This window comes from Montipora capricornis, chromosome 7 (genome assembly GCF_036669925.1).
Source record: "Montipora capricornis isolate CH-2021 chromosome 7, ASM3666992v2, whole genome shotgun sequence".
NCBI lineage: Eukaryota > Metazoa > Cnidaria > Anthozoa > Scleractinia > Acroporidae > Montipora > Montipora capricornis.
In genome coordinates this window covers 12,430,698-12,453,197 of record NC_090889.1, presented here as the reverse complement: position 1 = coordinate 12,453,197, position 22,500 = coordinate 12,430,698, and the positions used below count along the sequence as shown (strand labels likewise).

At 38.7% G+C, this 22,500-nt stretch overlaps 1 protein-coding gene across 1 annotated transcript in view; it reads left to right on the top strand.

Annotated features, from left to right (window-relative positions):
* LOC138055650 (inactive tyrosine-protein kinase 7-like) overlaps window positions 1-22,500 on the top strand; it is a 73,957-nt gene that overhangs the window by 37,727 nt on the left and 13,730 nt on the right. Inside the window, exons 3-11 of the mRNA XM_068901535.1 lie at window positions 174-452; window positions 874-1,125; window positions 5,450-5,701; window positions 6,966-7,238; window positions 8,660-8,932; window positions 15,152-15,193; window positions 16,522-16,620; window positions 21,647-21,662; window positions 22,430-22,500. The exon at window positions 22,430-22,500 is cut by the window's right edge and continues 123 nt beyond it. Of these exons, the coding sequence (XP_068757636.1) occupies window positions 174-452; window positions 874-1,125; window positions 5,450-5,701; window positions 6,966-7,238; window positions 8,660-8,932; window positions 15,152-15,193; window positions 16,522-16,620; window positions 21,647-21,662; window positions 22,430-22,500 (1,557 nt within the window). The remainder of the gene's footprint in view (window positions 1-173; window positions 453-873; window positions 1,126-5,449; window positions 5,702-6,965; window positions 7,239-8,659; window positions 8,933-15,151; window positions 15,194-16,521; window positions 16,621-21,646; window positions 21,663-22,429) is intronic.

The following is a 22,500-nucleotide window of genomic DNA, read 5'->3' as shown; positions in this document are numbered from 1 at the left end:
TCAGGTTTCTTTTGCAAATGACCAAGCTGCTTCATAACTGCGATGATCACTTTAACTGATACCTACACAACGGCAGTTATAATATACGAAATTTTCATATATTCTCTCTCGCATTTCATTATCATATATTATTACATTGGCATTGTTCATCCGTCACTTTTTTTCTTCTTTAGCCCGATTTAAAGACGAAAAACCACAACAACCACTTATATATGGCAAACCTGGCAAAATACGTTGTACTGCAGAAGGAAATCCTCCTCCGCAATTTGAATGGAGGAAAAACGATAGCCTACTCTTAGAGAAAGACAGATTCACACAGTTGTCAGATGGCAGTTTGCAGATCGATAAAGTTGGGCGGGAAGATAAGGGAGCTTACAAATGTTCTATAAAACAAACCAAAGGAAGTGAGAGAATCACTGTTTATTCCCAAGTTATAAATGTGTCTGTCATAGGTAGGTAAAGGTGGAAATGATGAAGTTTTCATTCGTAATAAAGCATGGCGGACTAAGCTCATGCACGGGTTTTTTGTCTAAGGGTAAATTTGGTTTAATCTGTTTGCACACTATATGCGAATACGGCAACGATAAAGAAGCAATGACCAAGCATTGTTGAGAGTATTACTTACCCATAGTTTGGACAGTGTTATTGTTACTAAATCGTGTTCAAGGTCATTTTCAATTTGGCCGCTCCAAGCGTAGATAAATATCCTTTCTTTATTGTACAAAAACGTGAGTGCAATAGAGTTACAAGCATATTTATCTACTTGAAGCAACTTTCTTCCTGGAAAGTCGTGGCGACAAAATCATGGTTATAAATTGCAGTTTAATTCATACCTGATTAAATTAACAGACCCGTTCTCTCTTTTGTTTTAAGTTCCACCAAATGTAAAGCTATCAGGGTCACGCCATAATGTACGTGAAGGAGATAACGTTACTTTGAAATGTATTGTCGATGGTTTTCCAAAGCCCCAAATAAGCTGGTTTAAAGATAAACTTCAGTTAAAAGAAGAAGAGAAACAGAACTTGGTTAAAAGAAACATAACAGAAGAAGGGGAAGGCACCTACACCTGTAAAGCAAAGAACCAAGGAGGCTCCGAAAATGATACCTTTGATGTCATAGTTGATGGTAAGAAGGAACGTAATGCCTCACAGTTTTCATGATAGACAGAAATATTATTTCATGAACGGTCGTGATTAGATTGCAGACTTGAGAGTCAGTTTGGACACAAATGACATTGACAGAACGAATTTGTCCTCAGGAATATGCGCAAATACCAGTTCCAACATTTCAAAGTGCGAGGAGCAATCGTGCCATTAATAAGTAATCTGAATTCCTTGAGTCTAACCTCTCCAGAAGAATTGTTGGTAGCACTCCCTGCTTTTTTTTTTTTAATTACGTCCGTTACATATAGACAGTACCGTGAGCATGCCTAAAACCATTTTCGATGGCCACATCGTTGAAGATTTCTGTGAATTAAGCCATGCGTAACGCAATTTTGAGCAAAACAAAAACCTGACAATAAATTGTCGTTAAGACTAGTTATAAATTAGATACTGCTTAAGTATATTTTTCTGGCCAACATAATTTTTTTCTATAATTATACTACAACGTTTTTAGTGAAGACTACAGTACATTCAATTATTTATCATGAAATCAAAGATAACTCTTGGAGGCAACCTTTTCAAGCCAAACTGAAATCATACTTAATCATACAGAATTTTTGGTGACCAGTTAAAGACATAAGTGAAAAAAAGAAGTCCCCAAGGCTTTTCTTTTGGCCCTCTTATGTAGAATTTTTATCAAAATGATAGCATGATACGAATTTCCAAAGATGAACGCTGACAAGCATTAGGGCAAGTAAAGCTCTGGCCAAACGAGAGCGAGAGTTGATGAGAGTTGACGAGAGTTGAAACTCTTGAGAGTGATCGTGAGTTGGCCAAACGAGAGCGAGAGTTGACAAAAGTTTGTCGAGAGTTTTAAGCGTAAAAATAAAGAGAACCTGGGAAAAACCTACTGATCCAATGGGTATTTTTTTTTTAAATTGGTGAGATGACTAAGTTTAACAAAATTTTTTCACCCTTTGAAGCCAATCTGTTTCTGACACGGTGCATTTCATAAGTTAATTGTAATGTGAACATAATGTAGTGGAAACACTTCGGTCACCAATGACCCCAATTTCTTCAAAGTGGATAACTAAAAAAAAATCAATGCATTCAAACTTGGAAATAATAATGTAATAAAGTAAAACTCCTCAAGTAAGAACCTATTTTTAAGAACCTGTTAGCCAAAAAATTGTCCTTTAGACTCCCTCTAAACAAGAGCCTGTTGACCCTAAAATTTGAAACAAGTCCTTCTTTTCTAAAGTCTAAAACGTATGTGCACTTTGGCAAATAAGATCAATTGATTGATGTTCTGAAGATTCATATGATATTTCAGTTTTACTCATTATAGTCATTTTTATGTGGATTTTATAATTCTCTTTAAATGTTACTCAAAAGACAGGGTTATGACGGCCTCATAATGGGATTTTATGGCAAGGCATTGCTTAGATAGTGGTTTGCAGGCTAAGGCGGTAGGCTCCAAGCCTACCTCATTTCCGGCCAATCAGAATTCAGGGCGTTCCTGACGATATCGTTCTTCAGCGCCTTTTACCGTGCGCTCGCCCCCTTTCGATCGCTCACCATCACGCTGTTCACATCGCTTGTTTGAACCAATTTTCAGCAATTTTTAGGCAAGTATCCTCTTTTCCTTTTATTTTTGCTATTATTCAATGGCTGAGCCGCGTGTTTTAGTTCTTGATGATTCTTTTATTCGCCCGCGATTTCCCCCATTTTAGCTTTGATTTTAAGTTATCTCACCGTGCCTTGATTAGCCTGCGTAGCAAGCGTGCCTGTTCGATAGATGAAGAGCTCCGAAACGATTTTCCAGAAACTGGCAGCGCGAAAGTTGGGGCAAGAGACTGAGGGAACGCTTGCAAGAAGACCCCCTATTCTCGGTTTTCACGTGACGTCACGACCGCCATGTTGGTGCCCTAAACAAAGAAAAGGCGGCCATGTTGGTGCCCCGACCAAATCCTCAGGGAATTTAACTCTATTATTATGCAAATGCTTCCTTTTGTTTTCGTCAAAAAACATGGCTGTTGATCACGTGAGTGAAAACCAGCAATTTTTGAAAAACCCGTTCGCCCACGAACGGGGGCTTCTGATTGGTGCGGCACGGTCACAATGATTGACAGGTGATAAATTTTCCACCAAAATGTTTCTTGTTAGTTCTAGCGTGACAAAGACAATGGCGGAAGATGTGAAAGGATTTGAATCGTGTGTTCAAGCTAAGCGAATCGGTTCTCGCTTTTACATTGAAAAGGGAACAAGAACTGTCAATACGCAATCTCTTTAACTGTATAGATGTAATGGCCGTTTTGCCAACAGAATTCGGAAAAAGCTCAATTTTCCAGGTGCGGAGTTCAACATTTAAAAAAAAAAACAAGAACAGGCTGCTCGAGTATCATCGTGATTTCTCCATTTCAAAGCCTCATACACGATCAATTAAATGGTTGAGGTAAATTGTATGAAAATGACAGCCTGTGATTTAAATGACAATCTAGACTGCTCGGACGATATCCAGCAAGGAAAATTCAGTATTATTTACGCGTCAGCTGAAGCAGCTGTGGACAATTAAGCGTCTCCATAATTCACTAAAAGCAAAAGATTCGTTATTTAAGAAAACTTTGGTAGTGCTTATTCTTGACGAACAGTTTGGACTGGACTGAAGTAGCCTTTTCGTTCGCTTGCAAAAGATACTTTATATTTACACAGGATGAATTAATAAAATGCTTGCGAACTAATCAGAATCCATGTTTCAGGATCAAGGAAATAAACAGTATTCATCAAATTCCTTGCCTAATGTAATCTTGAGTCCTATGTCATGGATTGAAACAAGATGAAGACAATTACGCAGCTCCCCTGTTAAATCTTCTCTTATTGTGAGAAGAAAGCGGCTCCTCTGTACAGTCGTGCACCTTAACTTGCTATCTCATCTGCGATTTCGTGACGATTTCACCAAGAAATATCCAGCAAGTCGCACTGAAATCGTCGCTAGCTTTAAACTAAAACCTCTTAAATGGTTTCATGGTCAGTTTTTGTGGATTTTTTTCATTTAACGGCCTTACTACCCATCGAACTCTGTACAAGTTATGTTCCTAAATTTCGTATTTTACGAGCGCACGGGTTGCTGACACGTTCTGAAAATTGGCTGTTGTTTTCGACAGCTTCTTTCCAACCGCTCTGCAAATATCAGCTACAATTTTTCCTTAAGTTTCTTTTGTTTTCGAGGGTTTAAACAAATTCTCAGAAGAAACATGACCAGTCGTACCCGGCTGAGAAGCTGCCGTTACAAATTTAACTTTAAAAATCACGCTAACAAATTCTGCATCGATCGCTTGGGTGTGTTTCGATTCCTCGGTGCCTCGGTTTGTTTGGACGGAAGTCAACTTGTGTTAACACGATTATCTGTTATTGGCTAATTTGTTAATAAGACGTCAATCAGCGTGTGTCAAGTCAACCATTAAAAGGTCGGCGTTTTTCAGAAATAGGGGGTCTTCTTGCAAGCGTTCCCTCAGTCTCTTGCCCCAACTTTCGCGGGGCAGTTTGCAGAAAATCGTTTCAAAGCTCTTCTGTCCAACAGGAACGCTTGCTACGCAGGCTATACTTTAAAAAAATGGCACGGAGTCGGTGGCCGTACGCACTGTTTCCAAAACGCTGAAACTCAACTTGAATGTTATCCAGTCTTTTCGACCGGAGATTGTTATAATGCAGTTGGGACTTAACAGACTCTGACCCTTTACATGTTGGCTCAGCTATTGACGATTGTGTTCAGCCCTTACATGACACCTATGGAGTTCAGGTTGTCTGCGTGTGCCAGATCATCATGCGATATTAGTTCTTTTTATATATATATATATATATTGGCAGATCTTGAAAATAAGGTTCCTCACCTTTGGTGGCCAAATTTTCTCCAACCTAATTCGATTCTGTGTTTACCTACTCAGCAAACGAGTGCGCCGCCACGCGGAGCTCTTGGTCACGCAAAGTTTTTAGCGTCCTTCTTATCGTAAAAATGCCATGATATAAAATTTAGATGAGGTATAGGGAAAAACTGGCTGCTACAATGTGTGTTTTTTTTTTTTTTTAATCCAGAAGATAAGAACCTATTTAAAAACCTAGATAGCCTAGATTTCTGTTAATTACCATTTATGTAAGAACCTTTTTAGGCTAAATTTTAGAATGGAAGGTTCTTACTCGCAGGGTTTTACTGTATACCTATGTAAAGCACATATAAGTCATCATCATCTCAATAGCGTGGTAAAACCTCTTAAATTGTGCAAGTTGAACACATACATGTCACTTTACGATTGAGCAAATGTGATGTCTATATTTATCTGTTTCTCTAGCTCCTCCTAAGCTGGATGCTGCTCTTAAGAAAAACTCTATGCTTGTGTTGTTTCACTCTACATTACAATTAAAATGTATTGAGAGAGGAGACCCAGAACCAAACGTCAGCTGGACTAACAATGGAACTCAAGTTGCTAATAACAACACTCTTGTTATCACTAATGTGACTTTCAAGGATGCTGGCCAATATGGATGTGTTGCAAAGAACAGGGCAGGAAATGTAAGCGGTAAAATGTGGATTGAAGTAATAGGTAAGTCAGCTAAATCACAGGGCACCCAAAGAAACTGTGTAACCATTGGAATATTTAACCGTAATATGAATTAAAATGATCTTGAATTGTAACAAATATAATTAAATCAATCTACTTTACAAGAAATGTCATGGATTGAGTAACAACAAGAAATGCATACAGTCGTATATTTAATTAATTACGATCTTACAAATGAGGTTATAACTATGCTGCAGCATATAACGTAACTGCAACTCTGTAAAGTCACTGTAAACATCCTTTAACTAAGAGCCATTACATTATATTGCAAATTGGTTTAATTTCCAACCAAGAGGTCAAGAAATATAACTGCATGTAGTCCACATGCCATTACAACTTATCATGCCCCTTCATATTGCATTAACGGTAGTAATGGGTAATTTCGTGAACCGTGAATTGCCTTTTTTATTTCACGTGAAATGTGAGATGACCTTTTTTCACCTAAAACGTGATTTTGTCAATTGCTGTGAGCCGTGATTTCTGAGAATGCCTATCCGTGAAATGAGAATCGAATGTTTAATTCATCGTGAACCGTGACGTGATTTTGCTTCATGGTTTTGTTTTTTGTTTTTTATATTTATTTTGCGGGAGTAGGAGCCCGAGAAATTATCACAATGGACTGTAATAATACCTCGGCAGAACAAGATACAACAACGCCATCTGGATTCAATGATTCACTGAAACGTGAGCCTTCGACACGTGACCTCGCTAGCCTTGACGGCTTTGCTGGTCAATCAACACGGCGAAAACTAGCTCGGAAATCGTCTCAGAAGGTCGCGAGGCTCTTCCCAGTGAGTTTCTGCCCCTCTTTACCGCACTCTGCATTATGTGCCTTTACTCCCTGAGCTTATCGCCTATATCTTCTTAGTTAAAGAAGGTTACAGTTGTATTCCTTTGTATAGCTTTCAGCAATCTGGATCGAGGAGAAAGCGACGTCATTTACTCAGCTTAAATTTTGGGCTCTCAGGTTTTCAAATTCGTGTTCTGCATACTAAGTAAGCCGCATTCACACACCGCATTTTCAAGCTAAGAGTAAATGACCTCACTTTCTCCAGGCAGGCTCTGCGTCCTTTTCTGTTGATGTCGAAATAAAAGGCAAAATTATTTTGGATGTAGAATTGTGTATTTGTTTAATAGTGGTTGGAATATGTTACATTCTGCAATAGTCAGCAATATTTAATAAAAATGCGTTATATACATTTTGCTCTTACAAAGTATTTTCCCAACATACTCTTATTTTAATCAGTCGCTCCTGTAGTTTACGTATCCCCACAAAACCAGACTGTCGTTGAAGGACAAACAACCAACATTAGCTGCAAGGCGAGTGGTGTACCACATCCGAAACTATCGTGGAAATTTGAAAACAGAGAGCTTCCTAGGGATGCTGTCATTACAAATACTTCGAACCAGTCACTTCTTCAGTTACCTAAGACTGTAAAGAATATGGAGGGATGGTACAAGTGTATAGCCAAAAACGAGGCTGGTGAAGAATATTCCAATTCTTCTCTTCGTGTATTAGGTTTGCTTTTTTTGCTATGAGTTTTGTATACGATTTAGATTACGTGTCGCGTTCTTTTGAAAACAAAAGGGTTTGAATTGAATATATTTACTTTCAAATGAGATAGATTACAGTTCAAAAGGCAGCCAGGTGGATTTCTCGCTACTCCGGCTTAAAAGGAATGCAACTTATAGAAGTTACGATTTAAGACCCGACGTTTTGATTGCCTATTGCTTTCCTCAGGCGTGATCTAAACCTGTTACGTGACTCCTTTTATAAGCCCACTAGTTAGCGGACATTAAAGTTAACGCAGACTTGGTGAAAAGTCTGCAGGCTTTTGAAATGTGGTGTTGAGAAAAATGGTCAACATTAGCTGGAAAAAGAAGCTTGCCAATGAGAGAGTGTTGCAAATGGCTGGTGAAAATCGCAGATTGTTGTATACGATCCAGAGAAGGAAAATAGAACATTTTGGACATGTCATGAGACACAATGAAATTCTGAGAGTAATCATGGAAGGAAAAGTTGAAGAAACAAAAGGTAAAGGACGACAGGGAAAAATGTATTTAGTTTATATTTGCATATGGACAAAGCAGAAAAAGAATAATGTTACTATTAGGAAGTATAAGGACGGATAAAGTATCACATGACCTCCTACCTCCGCAGGAGATGGAACTTTACATGAGGTGTAAACAGGTGTCAGGTACGCTGTGTATACTAGTCCTTGCAATGACTACGAACACGAGTATAACATCGGACAAACCAAACGTCAGTTTCGCGTGCGTTTAAAGGAGCGCGAAAGAGCAGTATTCCTTTGCAAAAAAAGTAATTAAGCTTTGTCGTAACATGCTTGCTAGACCAACCGTGGAATTGGGTGAAATATGTAATTCAAACATTATCACCACCAACTGGCGGTACCATCAAGTGAACGCCTTTCATTGGAAGCTTGGCACATTAATTCCGCCCACGCTCTTTCAAAACGTGATCATGGCGGTCTTTTACCTTACACCTATTTACACCTTATTGATAGGAAGTGACGCTAGTTATTGAGTGTATGAAAGGAGTAGTATAAAAGCTTAAGATCAGCTCTGGAGTAGATACTAGGCAGGAGTGGAGCAACGTGAAACTATATTAAATTTACTTTTCCAGCGATTGGTTAGATTTGCCGAGAAAGAAGTCGTTTCCTGCTGCAATATAATATATTTTTTTGATCCCCAGCTTTCAGTCTCTTTACTGCATATTACAAATTCTGCAGTAAAATTTGACCAGCTTTCAAAAATTAACTTATTTATCTCATTAAAATTCCTCAAGTTTAAATTATCGGAACTATCTTTGCATTGTCGTCCAAATTTTTCTTTCTTAACACTGATTTCATTTTTTTTAAGCAATGAGCTGGAACTTTGTGAGGATATTTATCTCACCGAATTGTGTCATTTTAATCTCAGAATTTCCCACTGCTGAGATATCTCCAAGCCCATATCCCACAATGCTGGAAGGGGATACACTGACATTGACTTGCAAAGCCAGTGAAGCTACATGGCGAATCACGTGGGAAAAGAATAACGTTTCTGAGATTCAAAGAGCCAACATCACTGAAAACGGTGACAGCAGCATCCTCCTTATTGAAAAAGTTGAAGTTTCTGACAGTGGTGAATACTCATGCAAAGCACTGAACAAGGCAGGCTCTTCGTCCTCGTCTGTTGATATCAAAATAAGAGGTAAAATTATTTTGGATTTAGATTGTGTGGTTGTCTAACAGTGATTGGAGAATGTAAAATTTGCTTTAATGAATTAATTAACTCTTTGTCCTTGCTAGGGTACCCAGTTCTTCCCTCCTCCAAACAAAGTTGTGTCGTAATTTGTGTGATCTTTGACTAAAAACAGACAACATTGAATGGGAGAGGGGAAACTGGGGGGACGGGGGTGGGTCTTTTGGAAAATTTAAAGCGTAGTACAAATAGCCCTGTTATTTTACGCATAAAATCTGTTGTACAGACACAATGTGGCAACTCATTTTGACGCCGATTGTAGATGCGTTATCAAGGTAAGGGTCTGCTGAGCACATTGATTGTCAAAATATAAACTTTCGTGGTAGCACATTGGTGATCAAGTTTGATCTTCCAACTGCATAAATATGGCAGAAATGGAAGTATACATGTAAGTGCTTAAACCTGTGTTCAGTCACCTTAAGAATTACAGCTTATGACGGAATAGGGGGTTGAAAAGGTCAATGTAAAAACAATTTTATTGCTGACTGTAGAATAAATAAAGGCTTAAAGTATGGTTATTCCTCAATGAATGAGTTGCCAGTAATCGGATCCCTGCTTTATACGCAAAGAGTTCTGGGATCGCAAAGGGGGCAAACATTGTAAGTCGCTGTAAGAAACCGTATAGCGGTAACTTATTTCGACGTCCAAAAAACGATTTTGGAGAGAGATCAACGCTTTTTTGACACAGTTTATTCAGAAATCGATCTAGGCAATGTTTATACTTGGCAAGTGTAACTTTTTGTTTGAATAACCGTGAAATATGAGATAAAATTTGCTGATTAACTTCCTTGCTTGCGTAATGTTATAAGGTTTATTGTGAAATGATCATGAAATATTAAAAAAAAATCAGGTATAAATCTGGAGAAAATAACTCAATAAACCCGTTTCAGTTGTATTTACGTGTGTATAGCGGGCTAGCTTTTGGCCTGTTTCTAAACTCAGCAAACCAAATAATATTGCAAATATGCGTGGTGGCGATCATTGTGCTATGTGGGTTTGTGACCAAGATCGAAAGTACCCAAAAAAGCAGAAGATTCTTCATCACGTTGAAATATTAAGATTTCACTCTTCCAGGAATTTAAAAAAAAAGGTTTTGTCGTTGGCTGGCTAGAGCTATTAACGTTTCAGTGAGTACAAAGGTCTGTTCAAATCATTTTGTACAAGGTTACAGAATCTCTGATAATGTCCTATCGACCAACTTTGTAAATAAAAGAGTACGACTAAGAGAGTAAACCTTAAAGACCTGCTCCAAGGATCAGATATACAGAGAACTAGTGTATAAAGATGACACTTTTCACGTATTGTTTGAATTTGAAGCTTAACAAGTTTTCTTGGATCCAGTGAAATACTTGACGGGAGGAAAAAGTTGTTTAACAGCTGAGGCATATGAATTCCCAGTGTTATCGAAATCATTCGAAACAGAGAATGTTGTACTCTCTGGAAAAGTACCATTACAAAAGCTTCCTCGAGACAGATTAGGAGATTGAAATATGGTTTGCTTGAGCATAATCATCGTAATACATTAAAATGATTCAGGAATACATGTACCCACAGAGTATGAAGAAAATAGTACGTAGCGGCTCAAAAGCCGTTGGATTTTTTCAATCAAAAATTGACGTTCGATTTCCTCATCTTTCGCATCGCTCATTTTATCCCTCCAGAGAGTAATAGCTCTGGAAATACAATTCCCATCTTCTCTGCAGTCTCTGACAACGACTTCTTTCTTTGGAGGAGGTAAAACTTCCAGAAGCCATAATTCATTTACGCAAGACGTAACTAGTACGAAAACAAGGAAGGGTTACGTTTTTGCAAACGTTGACCGTGTAGCACTTAAATTTCAACAGACTTGCCTACTAGACGGTGATGTGAAGTGCTAGTTTTCTACCCATATGAACCATGTGAGTGTTAGACCTACTAACGGAAATAGGCCCTGGGAATTGAATCCACGACCTTCGGATTAGATCACCGCTGCTCTACCGACTGAGCTCTAAGGTCAAACGGGAGCAGGTCATGGGAATTTAAGATGTAAATGTCACGGCAATGAGGATGAACAAGTACAAGGAAGAGCTACGTTTTTGCAAACGTTGGCCGTTTATCACTTATATTTCAACAGACTTCACTATTAAAGAAAGATGTGAAGTGCTAGTTTTCTACCCATATGAACCATGTGAGCGTTAGCCCTAATAATGGAAATGGGCCAACACAACGACAGAGAAAAACCAGGGCGGGAACTAGCGCTCACATGGTTCATATGGGTAGAAAACTAGCAGTTTACATCACCCTCTAATAGTTAAGCCTGTTGGAATGTAAGTGCTACTCGGCCAACGTTGGTAACTACTTAACCCTTCCTTGTGCTTGTACATAGTCATTGCCGTGACATTGACATCTTAAATTCCCACTACCTGCTCCCGTCTGACCTTGTAGCTCAGTTGGTAGAGGAGCGGTGATCTAACCCGAAGGTCGTGGGTTCAATACCCACCCTGGTCAGAGTTTTTCTCTGTCCTTGTGTGGGCTCATTTCTATTAGCAGGGCTCAGTTAACGCTCACATGGTTCATATGAGCAGAAAACTAGCACTTCACATCATCCTCTATTGGTTACGTCTAATAAGAAAACAGCTTATACACACGAAAATACAACGCTTTATTGAGTTACTTGCTTCAGATTTATACCAAATTTTGTAATATTTTGAGACCAGGACGCGATGTCAACATTTCAAAATAAACCTTACGCAAGCAAGGAAGCTAATCAGTAAATGTTATCTCATATTTCACGGTTATTCAAGCAAAAACTTACACTTGCCACGTATCAACATTGCCCAAATCGATTTGTGATAAAACAGAGTTGAAGAAACCGTTGATCTCTCTCGATAATCGTTTTTTGGACGTCGATATAATTTTCCGCTGTACATTTTCTTACAGCGCCTTGCAACGTTTGTCCCCCTGGCGATCCCACAACCCTTTGCGTATAAACAGGGGATCTGATTACTGGTGACTCATTCATTATGCAAAATTCGCTCATTATTTATTTATTTATTTTATTTTATAATTATTTTTTTTGGCAGCATATGCTTACTTAAAAGAATAGAAAATAGAAATAAAGTACCTTTAACAGCCGCGGTTAGCATAAAAATTTCAACAGACGGATTTTCTTCATAATTCGCTGATAGATGTTGTTGAATTCATTACAACCCCAGCAACTAGCGTTATAGCTAACTTTGGACATAACAGATTGATCTAATCTTACCACTGGCCAACCAAGTTTTTCATAATTTTCATAATAACATCAAAGTCACAATTGAATTTGGGGAAAATAGCCAAATGCCTTTCCTCGATATTCTTCTTAAACTCGTAATCAACACAATTTCTCTGCATCTATTTATCGGAAGAAAACTTTTACGGGTCTTTATACCAAATGGGACTCATTCACACCTAGGAAATACAAGATTCAACCTTATCCGCACATTTCCTTTTCGTTGTTATCGTATTTGTTCGTCTCCTTTTCTCTTGCAATCATCACTTAATGATCTCCGGAAGTTGTTACAGAATGGTTCTCCAGTAGGTATTGTAGTTGGTATTGTAAACTATAATATTAATGATGTTTTAAGGCAACAACAAAATTATCGTAATAACACAAATATCAAGATGCTGATCACCAAACAACGTTACCTAAAAAGATAATTGACATAGTCTTACCCTAAGTTGGGTTTACAAAGTAACGTCATCGCTTGGCAGCTTAAATGTAACAGTTGTATTACTAAATTTTACGGTCAGTTGCATCGACCTTAGAACCGACCTTAGAGTTGCCGGGATTGTAATGAATTTTGCATTGGTAAGGCGTTGTTCAGTTTTCCCAATTTTTTTTTTTATGTATTATGAATGTAAGGAGAAATGTAGACTCGGAAAAATATCCGAGTCCCAGATGTTGTTTCATTATATTGTTATTATTATTTTTTATAGACGACTCATTTGTAGTCGCGGACGCTATTTTAATTCCAAATTTCTTCGAAATCTAATGACGGGTGCGGGGTTTGCGAGAAATTTAGTAAAGTAGCCAGCAGCTCTTGGTCCGTTGAAAATATTTGAGCTAATGCAGCATGCATAGCATTTTCGCAGATTCATCTGAAAGATTTTATCTTCAAAAACTCAGGGGCACCCAACGTCAATTTTCGGAAAATACCTGTTCGGAAGACGATTTGAGAGCTAGAATTTTCGGAACATTTGTTGTAAAATTTCTTGCTTGCCTGCCTGTCCTAGGATTTTCCAACATCTGAAAAATGGTATAATTGGCTATTTTTAACGGATTGTTACCCTAAAAAGGTCACCTAGTATTTTCGGGAATCTTTTTCTGCCTGAAAATTTCGAAAAGGTAAGTTCTGATCCCTATAATTTTCGGATCACTAGACTTTCAGCTAGGAAATCCGAACAGATGAAAAATTTTTAGGGGATAAAAATATGCCTATATCTACCGTTTGAATTCTAAAATACGTTTGACAATGGTATGTTTAAGTGGTTTTGAACTATATTTCGTTGGGTGCCCTTGAAAACTTAATGGAAGCGAATTTACAGGGCAATTCCAAGATCATCTCGAGAAGGAGAAAATGCGTTTTCACCATATTTGGTTTTAAAAAATCCTCGTCGGCCTTCCATGAATACCACTGAACGAGGAAAAGCTGTGTTCGGCCACCTTAATAAAATGCGTTATATACATTTTGCTCTTATAAAGTTCACCCAAAAACACCCGATTATCATTTTACAAAAGAAGCAAGGCTGGATACTCTACAGCCAATACTCAGTAGTGTACCTTAAACTAGTCTCAAATACTCAAGTAAAGAAGCTCAGACCACGAATCAGTAAACCGGTTGATATATTTTACGAGCAATAATACGTGCAATGCCGATCGTGTTATTTGGGCACTTGAAAACACTTTCAAAGTCCTGAAAGTGATTGCTGTCACGGTAGCGCACTCTTGTAGAGAAAAAATAATGTAGTTGGCAACAATGAAAGAATCGCTACCTTCCTCTTAATTTTTCGAGTATTGGTGCCGATGGCATCGCAGAAGATCAAAATAAAAAATCCCTTCTCAAGATTGAGGAAAACTGTACATCGACGTAAAATTTAAAGTTTTGAAGCTGTGCTAGTAGGCTTAGATGAGAGTGTGTTATGAAACATTGCAAAGGGATAACTTAAGTTAGTTTTATTAAAATTATTAATTGGATATTTGGGAGCGCCTCTTCCCATACCCATATCTACCTTTTAGTTTTAATAGAAGGCATAGCAAACATTCGCTTGCTTCTTAAGTTGTATTGAGAAGTATTTTTGTGCGCAGGCAGCAGGGTAGCTAATTTTTGCAGACCATTACTCACTTTGAGTGATCATAGTTATGCATAACTCTTCTAGTCTATCAACAAGCGTTGTTAAATTTGTATCTTCCAGCGCTTTCCTATGTGATGCTTCTGGATGCAAAAGCCTTAAAACTCGCTTCTGAACCCTTTCGATTAAATCAGACAAATAGACTGGTAAACTAAAATGGAAATCTTGAGAGGCATGTGATCAATACCAGCGCGCTAAAGTTGCCTAAGCAAATAAATTCGCTGAGAGGCTTTACTTCGCAGACATTTTGTCAACATGGTCATTCCACTATAAAAACACCTTATATGTTAGCCGATTTAACCATTTAACAAAACAAATGGGAGTTTTGACAATTTATTGTCTGCATTTGCCATCGTCCATGTAATCGTCCAGAGGTAGTTTTAGTTTGCGACAAGTGTGCGGGTTCTTTTACGTCCCACAGGATTATGAACATTGAAGGGTTGTGAGACGGGACCTCCGGCTTATCGTCCTTATCCCAGAAGCCTAGATAGTCTAACCATTTGCAGATGTAATTACAAAGGCAGCACTTTCTCCTCAGTTATTTAAAGACCCTGAGTGTTGGTCCGTCCGGAGTTCAACTCACGACCTCCCGCGTGACAGCCCGGTGCTCAACCAACTGAGCCACCGGTTGACAAAATTTTTGCTTGCATGGGTTAAAAACAGTCCGGCCTGAATATAGAAAAACAAAGGGTTGGGATAAGAGTTTGCCAATTATGGTTGTAGAGTTAAAGTTGGAGAACTCACTCTCAACAATACACTGAAAATAAAAGTTGAGTTTTCTGAATTCTTTTTCGATAGGGCGCCAAGACCAAGAGGCTAAAAGTCCCAAAGCCAGAACAGGTAGGTTTTTTCAAGTGTTGCGATTAACTTGTTTGTTCTTTGTTCCTTTCAAAGGTCTCTGTTCCACCGTCTAGTCCGTTAATAATCAATATGTGAGCAAAAACGTAATGGGACTTGACGGTTGTCTACTCACGCAGGTTTTTATTTATTTATTATTTTTTTTCGAATCCAGGAAGTGAGTATGTATTGCCAAATAACTTAAGTGTCTTTAAGTGAGACATCTGGCGTAACAGACTAACTTATGATTCATGAGTTGGCTGATCTGCCACAAACTAGTGCAGCAAGATCTAGTCCAATCCTTTCATGGTAGGACTACTGTCTTTGTTCAATCCCAAGAGTATCTAACCGTAGAACCTCCATCGTGATTCCATAAGTTCTGCATCAACAACTTCAGGATGCAGTGAACGACTTGATTGGCGTATCTGGCAGTAACAATATATCCCAAAAATATCTGGCGAACCATCAATATATACAAAAAATATTTTAAATCAATTGCAGCCTACGCAAACTCTCATAAACTTTCTTTGGAGGTGAGAGGGCAGAAAGAAAGAAAGGGGATGTTTGCCCATCAATTGTTACACTAAACTCCAGAGTGTATCTAGGTGTCTTAGGATTCATACTTTTTACTTCTGTTTTTCTTTCTTCTACTAGACAGCTAAAATGCCCAAAAATTAGAATGAAACATTAAAATAACCACTAAAAACTGTTGAAAAACATAAAAGAGATACATCAAAAGGAAACAGAATCATGGATGGAGAAAGGCACAACATTGAAACGGATTGCATTTGGTCAATCTTGCAAAAAGTCGGCACGACGTTTTTCACCAGGATAAAGGTCGTTTCTTTTCAGAATCATCTTGTTTGTGACTTAACGATAATTTTATCAGTAAAGGATTTCCTGGCATTACCATTTTCGAGTTTTGAACTCATGATTAATTAAAGTTGTTCCCGAAATACCCTAAAATAACGTGGTATAGCCCCTTTAAGTTTTTCCCTTAAATTGATAATACCATATAGACCGTATTCATGAATCGCGGCCAATAAATCATCCTTTTGCCTTTGTGCTGATCATCCTCACTAGCCTCACTTTGGCAGAAAAGGTCTTTTGAATTTTCCTTCGCTAACGAGGATAGTGAGGATAATTAGCACACAGAGAAAAAAAAACATTTATAAATATGGTCCATAGCAATATCTGAAAAATCGTTTGGTTCCTTTAAGCTCTCATAAATGAAGAAGAGTACTAACTTTTCCACTCCAAATTCCGCCTCGAATTGCATATATCCTGCGCGTTGAAAAACTTGCACCCACGCATGGTTCTGTTTTTTACAGCTACCAGAGCTGTAGAGTGGTACTACATCGTCGGCCCTTTGTCTGCTGTGGTGTTATCAGCATTAATCATCTGGTACCTTTGCAAACGACGAATGACAGGTACACATCACCACATCTTACGTAAAATAGTGTTACATGTTTCTATGTCACAGTACGCATTTGTGATCTCGTGGAGCAGTGGAATACATCGGAAAGGTTATTCTCTATGTTTTTAGTGTAGTAGTAGTAGTAGTAGTAGTAGTAGTAGTAGTAGTAGGTCTAAAGCATTCGCGATTTCGTTCGTTGTCATGACAATTACCAGCATCCTCTTCGGCATAAAGTCATGTTTACTTGGTCTTATAATCTTAGTCTTCAAAGAACGTGGTCTATTTATCCACACCAACTATATATTTCCTTGTTTTTTTCTTCCTATGATCTTTGCTTCCCTGTACTGAACAGCCACAGCAAGGTAAGTCAATTATTATTTTTTGGTCAACTCACTTGTACATATCAAATGAAAGATATTACAATTGAAACCACTGGGAACTCGGAAAAATCCGAGACCCAGATGGGATTCGAACCCACGACCCTCCGTGATCTTGTACGGATGCTCTAAACACTGAGCTACTGGAGACTCTATGGTGAGAAAGGGTGAAATGTGCACGACCCTCCGTGATCTTGTACGGATGCTCTAAACACTGAGCTACTGGAGACTCTATGGTGAGCAAGGGTGAAATGAGGATATTTCACTCGAGCTGCATCACGCAGCCATAGAGTCAAATAGCGACCGACAGCATAGCTCATAAGTCCATCGCGCAGTCACATTGAGAGCATCATTGAAATCCAGTTGCCTGTATTTCTGTGAACGATGCGGTCAACCAACCACCAAAGTGAGTGAATGTGAGAGAATGGTTGACACATATCAAATGAAACAAGGGCGTAACTAGAGGGGGTCCTGGGGTGCCCCCCCCCCCCCTTTGTAAGCCTTTTTTTATGCAAACAGCCTACAATAATCAGGTTGCAAAAACGCGAGTACCCTCTATTTGACACAGTGTGGCCCCCCCTTTGAAAAATCCTGGCTACGCCCATGTGAAAGGTATTACAATTGAACCCACTGGCAACTCGGCGCCCATCTGGGGCTCGGATTTTTCCGAGTTCCCAGTGGGTTCAATTGTAATACTTTTCATTCGATATGTGTTAACCATTCTCTCACATTCGCTAACCCACTTGTAATACACAATAATGCACTTTAAAAGAAATAGAGACCTTTGCTCAGTCGTTCTGATCTCATATACTGCTCATTTGTCTAAAGTGAACGTAAACGGTAATAATAGAATCTCGACAGACTTCGAAATTCGGTCGTAATAAATGTTTCCAGCGAGATAGAAATGACTTAATGATTCTTAAAAACAAGAAAAAAAATGTCTCAAAAACTGGTGCAGACGGGTTAACGACAAGCCTTTCCTCATTCCACAAAATTAGATTGATCCTCTACAAGTCCAACCAAGCTCTTCTACCGCTCTTTCTATTGCTTGTGTTTTTGTATAAGGACGATTTTACCCTCTATTCGATTTCCTTTTCCCGTTTTCTATCTTGTAAGCAATTCATCTCTTATTCATTTATTTGTCATTTTTTGTAGACAACGTATTTTTTTTAACCCAATACTCCACAATACAACCCTTCTTTACAATATACTGCACTGCACTACAACGCGCTACACTAGACATTAGCTAAGTAGAGAGCTTATGCACGAGATGTTTTTCTCAACACGGACGTTGACCGGAAGTGATTTTTTAAATGACGTCACACGTCCCAAACATCAAGTCAAAAAGGTCAAAGCTGGGTATTTGCTGTCCGTGGTGAAATGAAAACAAAAACGCGGAAAGGTAAGTTCATTTGATGTGGAATAACTCTATTAATTTCATTGATTTTAATTTTCTTTTATTCCTGTGTATACACTGGACTATCAACTTTATATTTCCTGTCATTTACCAAAGTAATTTGCTTAAAGGTGGCTCAAAAGGGTATCAACACTTGAAAGAAACGTTCTTAATAGAAGGATTGACACCACAAAATTTATCACTTAGCAGCAATGTTATGGTACCATGTGAAACATCAGTTATTGCTAAACAAGATGAAATCATTTTTTTGACGTAACAAGTTATCAAGGCAACAGAAAAGCTTTGCAAAAGCACCCTATATTTTGGATTTAGTTGCTCATATCTGAAAAACGAACTCGGTGACCCCGATTCTTTAAAACTGTTCAGCAGGCCAAGAAGAAACTCTCTGCAAATTGTAAAAAAAAATCTGTGGAGCGGATTTAGAGCTACCTTAAATTTTCAATTATTTAAGGTGCCTCTAAATTCGCTGCACAGATAACATTTCAGAAACAAAAATGAGGGTCACCGAGTTCGTTTTTGAGATATGAGCAGCTAAAGCCAAAATATGGGGTGTTTTTGCAGGGCTTTCTTGTTGCCATGGTAACTTTTTTTATTTCAACTAAAATGACCGAATCTTTTCAGCAATAATTGGTGTTTGATATGGTACCATAAAATTGCTTTAAGTGATAAAGCCTGGACAGAAAAGATTGATTTTAGATCTTACGCATGTGAATAACCACCTGTACAAGAAGTAAGTTCAAGCCTGAGTGGGAAGGCATTTTGGTTGCCAAAGAAGTTCTTAGGGGTATCTCCACATAGATATCTTCCCTGAACGCAGAAAGTTTCTAGCCCTTGCTTGGAAATATGAAGTCGGTACTGCCAGATCATCTCATGTTAACTGTTTTGCCTTTTGGGCTGTCTTTGGCTCCCAACATTTTCTCAAAAAAATTAAAACCTTTTGGTGAAAAGTTGCCCAGAGAAGGAAAACCAATCGTTTTGTTCTTTGATGACGGTTTGGGAGCGAGTCATTCTGTCTCACTAATTAATATATGTAGCTCAAAAGATCACGCTAATTTGTTGAAATTTGGTTCCTTGCCTATCGAAGAATAGAGTGTTTGGAGGTCATGTCAGACGATTGTCATGTCAGACGGCTTGGAACGGAAATTAACACCGCCGATTGTATTCTTGCTGCCACGGACAAAAGGATCTCGAGCCTTCTTGTTGACATTAATGGTCTTTAAGTAGGAATACGGCGACCCATCCATGTATGCAACGTATCTATGTTGATGTCGAGAAATCTGTACGCACTAATTTATTCTGCTCAATCGTGGCTTGATCATGTAAAATTAAGTCAAGTGATGGCGTTGAATTTGAGTTAGAATTCTGGCAAGCGATCCTTTGTAAATGCAATGACATTCCAATCTGGTCGGTTAAATAGAGGCCATCTAGATTGGGGTATTCTGACGCATCCAGCGTAGAATGTGTTGGTGTAGTCGTTACCGAGATAAAGGTGTTTAATCAGAATTGGTCTGAAGCTGAGAGCAAAGAAAGTTCCGGCACTTGTCGCTTGATGCGTTTGCAGAAGATTTGAAATCACATACTGTGTCATGGTTCACAGATAATTATTTTATCAATTGTAAACAAAGGATCCAGGGTCCCTCGATTGCAGAAATTGTCAATGAATATTTTTCAGTGATATATGTTAAACGGAATCACCATAGCTGTTAATTGGAGTCCCAGGGATCTTATCTATGTGGCAGATGACATAAGTAGTATAATAGATGATGATGATAACACCATCACTGATGACGACATATTTAAATTCTTAGATGAAGTGTGGGGTCCCCATAAGTTTGACCGTTTTGCGTGTCTAATATACAATGATAAACTGGCGTAGTTTAATTCAAAGTTTTATCGGCCAGGCACGAGTGGTGTCAACGCATTTTGTTAAGACTGGGATTCTGTGAAAAAGTGCTTATTCCCTCAAGGGGGCTGGGGGGCTACTGAGAAGTTTGTTTTGGTTTGAGGTTGTTGAGATTCTTTCGTAAGGTCGAAGGAGTTGTTTTAATGACGTTGATTTATCCGTTCCAGAATGTTTGATTCACTAAAGATATTTACAGGTGATCTAGTTTTGTGAGATGTTTAGTCTCCTGTTTTCTCCTTTTTTATCCTCAGCAATTTTTGAGGTAGGCTTTTGGTGAAGAAACACCCTGTCCGTTGGCGCAACCATGGCTGCTACTTCCAGAGTAAATGAGAGGCATTGAAGGTGGAGAACCAAGAGAGTAGCCAGGCACTTGCACGGGGACTAAACTACAACGAGGCTTAAGGTTTCCAAGAATCTAGGACTGTAGATTAAGCTTGGTTTTTCCTTAGCTTTGTAGTGTCAATCCATTCAGTAAACTCGTGCGCTCAACACCAAATTCAAGCCCATTCTTTATCTGTCAACATGTATGAGGTCTTTAACCTATGCGCTCCTGTAACGACACTGTCGACATGTATGCCTCTCATTGGTAGTGAAGGCAAAATATAGTATTTCTGGCAATGAAGCGAAGCGTAATAGACAGAAATAGTTATTTTGCCGGCACGGACAGGAGGATTGACGTCGTGCGAAAGGGATTATGGGTATACATGTCAGATATGTGTAGCAGATTGTTACGATTTGAAAACCTTTCTAAGTCAGCAAAAATTCACTTCCCAAGTTTAAGTTTGATTTAAGAGTCTGTTGTTAGTTTCCAAGATTCGTTATCGTAACTCAGCCCCCGGAGCTAGCGGTACCATAGTTGGTGGGGTATACTCTGGAGACACATGTCTGCATTGTGGCATGTGAGATGGTGAGCAGTATTTGTTTTGTCACTGTTCCTACAATAAACCGGCGTATGAGGTCTTTGCTGACCTATATGTCCCTGTATCTACTCTGTTGTATGCGTCTCATTCATTTGGTAGTGAAGGCAAAATTTTACTATATTCAGGATCCATTCAGAATTACCCATGACATCTCACATCCAATTTATAGCGTGTGTAGGTAATTTGAAGGTTTCAAGGCGTGTTCTCTTACAATAAATTAATTAAGAAAATTAATTTATCGTCTCGTACCAATCCTTGATTGTAACTTTTAAAAAGAATATCTCTTGTCTTTCTAAAACAAATCTTGATTCAGTCTTAGCGAGATCACCAATGTGACATGCTTAATGCAAGCAAGTCAAGTCACGGACGTCGGTCTCGACCCAGTTTCTCTTCGGCTACTTGGCAAACGTCTCGTGCGTAAGCTCTCTATGGTATCCCGTACGTATGACGCCCCCTTCTGTAAATAGCATTGTAATAACTAACCACAAGCAAGAGAGAGTAGAGAACACATCTCCATGCCTCATCTATTTTTAGTTTCGCGCCATGGTCGCACAGCCAATGACAACCAATCAGGAGTCTTCTTACAAATAGCCGCGCATCTTGACCACGGGCTAAATTGAGATTGCAAAAATTACCATTAGGAGAGGCCAATATACGATGGAGATGTCTTGTCCCCTAAATCCTCTCCTGCCAAAAGACAAAATGAAAGAGAGAGAGGGTGTAGGGGCTTTGGCCAGGATACGTGAAAAGTCTGTTATCCAAGAAGTGCTCGATTATTAAGCATACATGGTGTGAACTTATCTGGCGTTGTAAATGGCAGCTGTTGGATATTAAGTATGGCTTTCTTAGTTAGTTTCTAGTTTTGGGGCATCATACACCAACCTCCTTGTTTCTGCAATTCTGAATGTCATTTCGAAGTCTTTTGACTTTGCAAACGTCTTGGGGAACAGACACCCGTTTTCGTGACATAGCCTAAAATTAACATATTCCAAGGGCTAGATTTTTCTCTTGCTTACCGCTAAGTGATTTCTGGCGTTCGAACTTCATTATTTGCATCATCCTTGGGAGTGTTCATGCATCAAATAAGCAAACCAATTACGCTTTTGGAAACTTGCTGTGACAAAATGAAAAACAGTTTTGGCGAGCGGCAACCAACCCACCATTGGAAAATGAGAGAACTAACACTCAACATTTCTGGATTAAAGATCACGAGGTGACGAGGAAGAACATGAAATGGAGGTGTTGAATGTTGAAGTGGACGCATGGGAAATAGCAC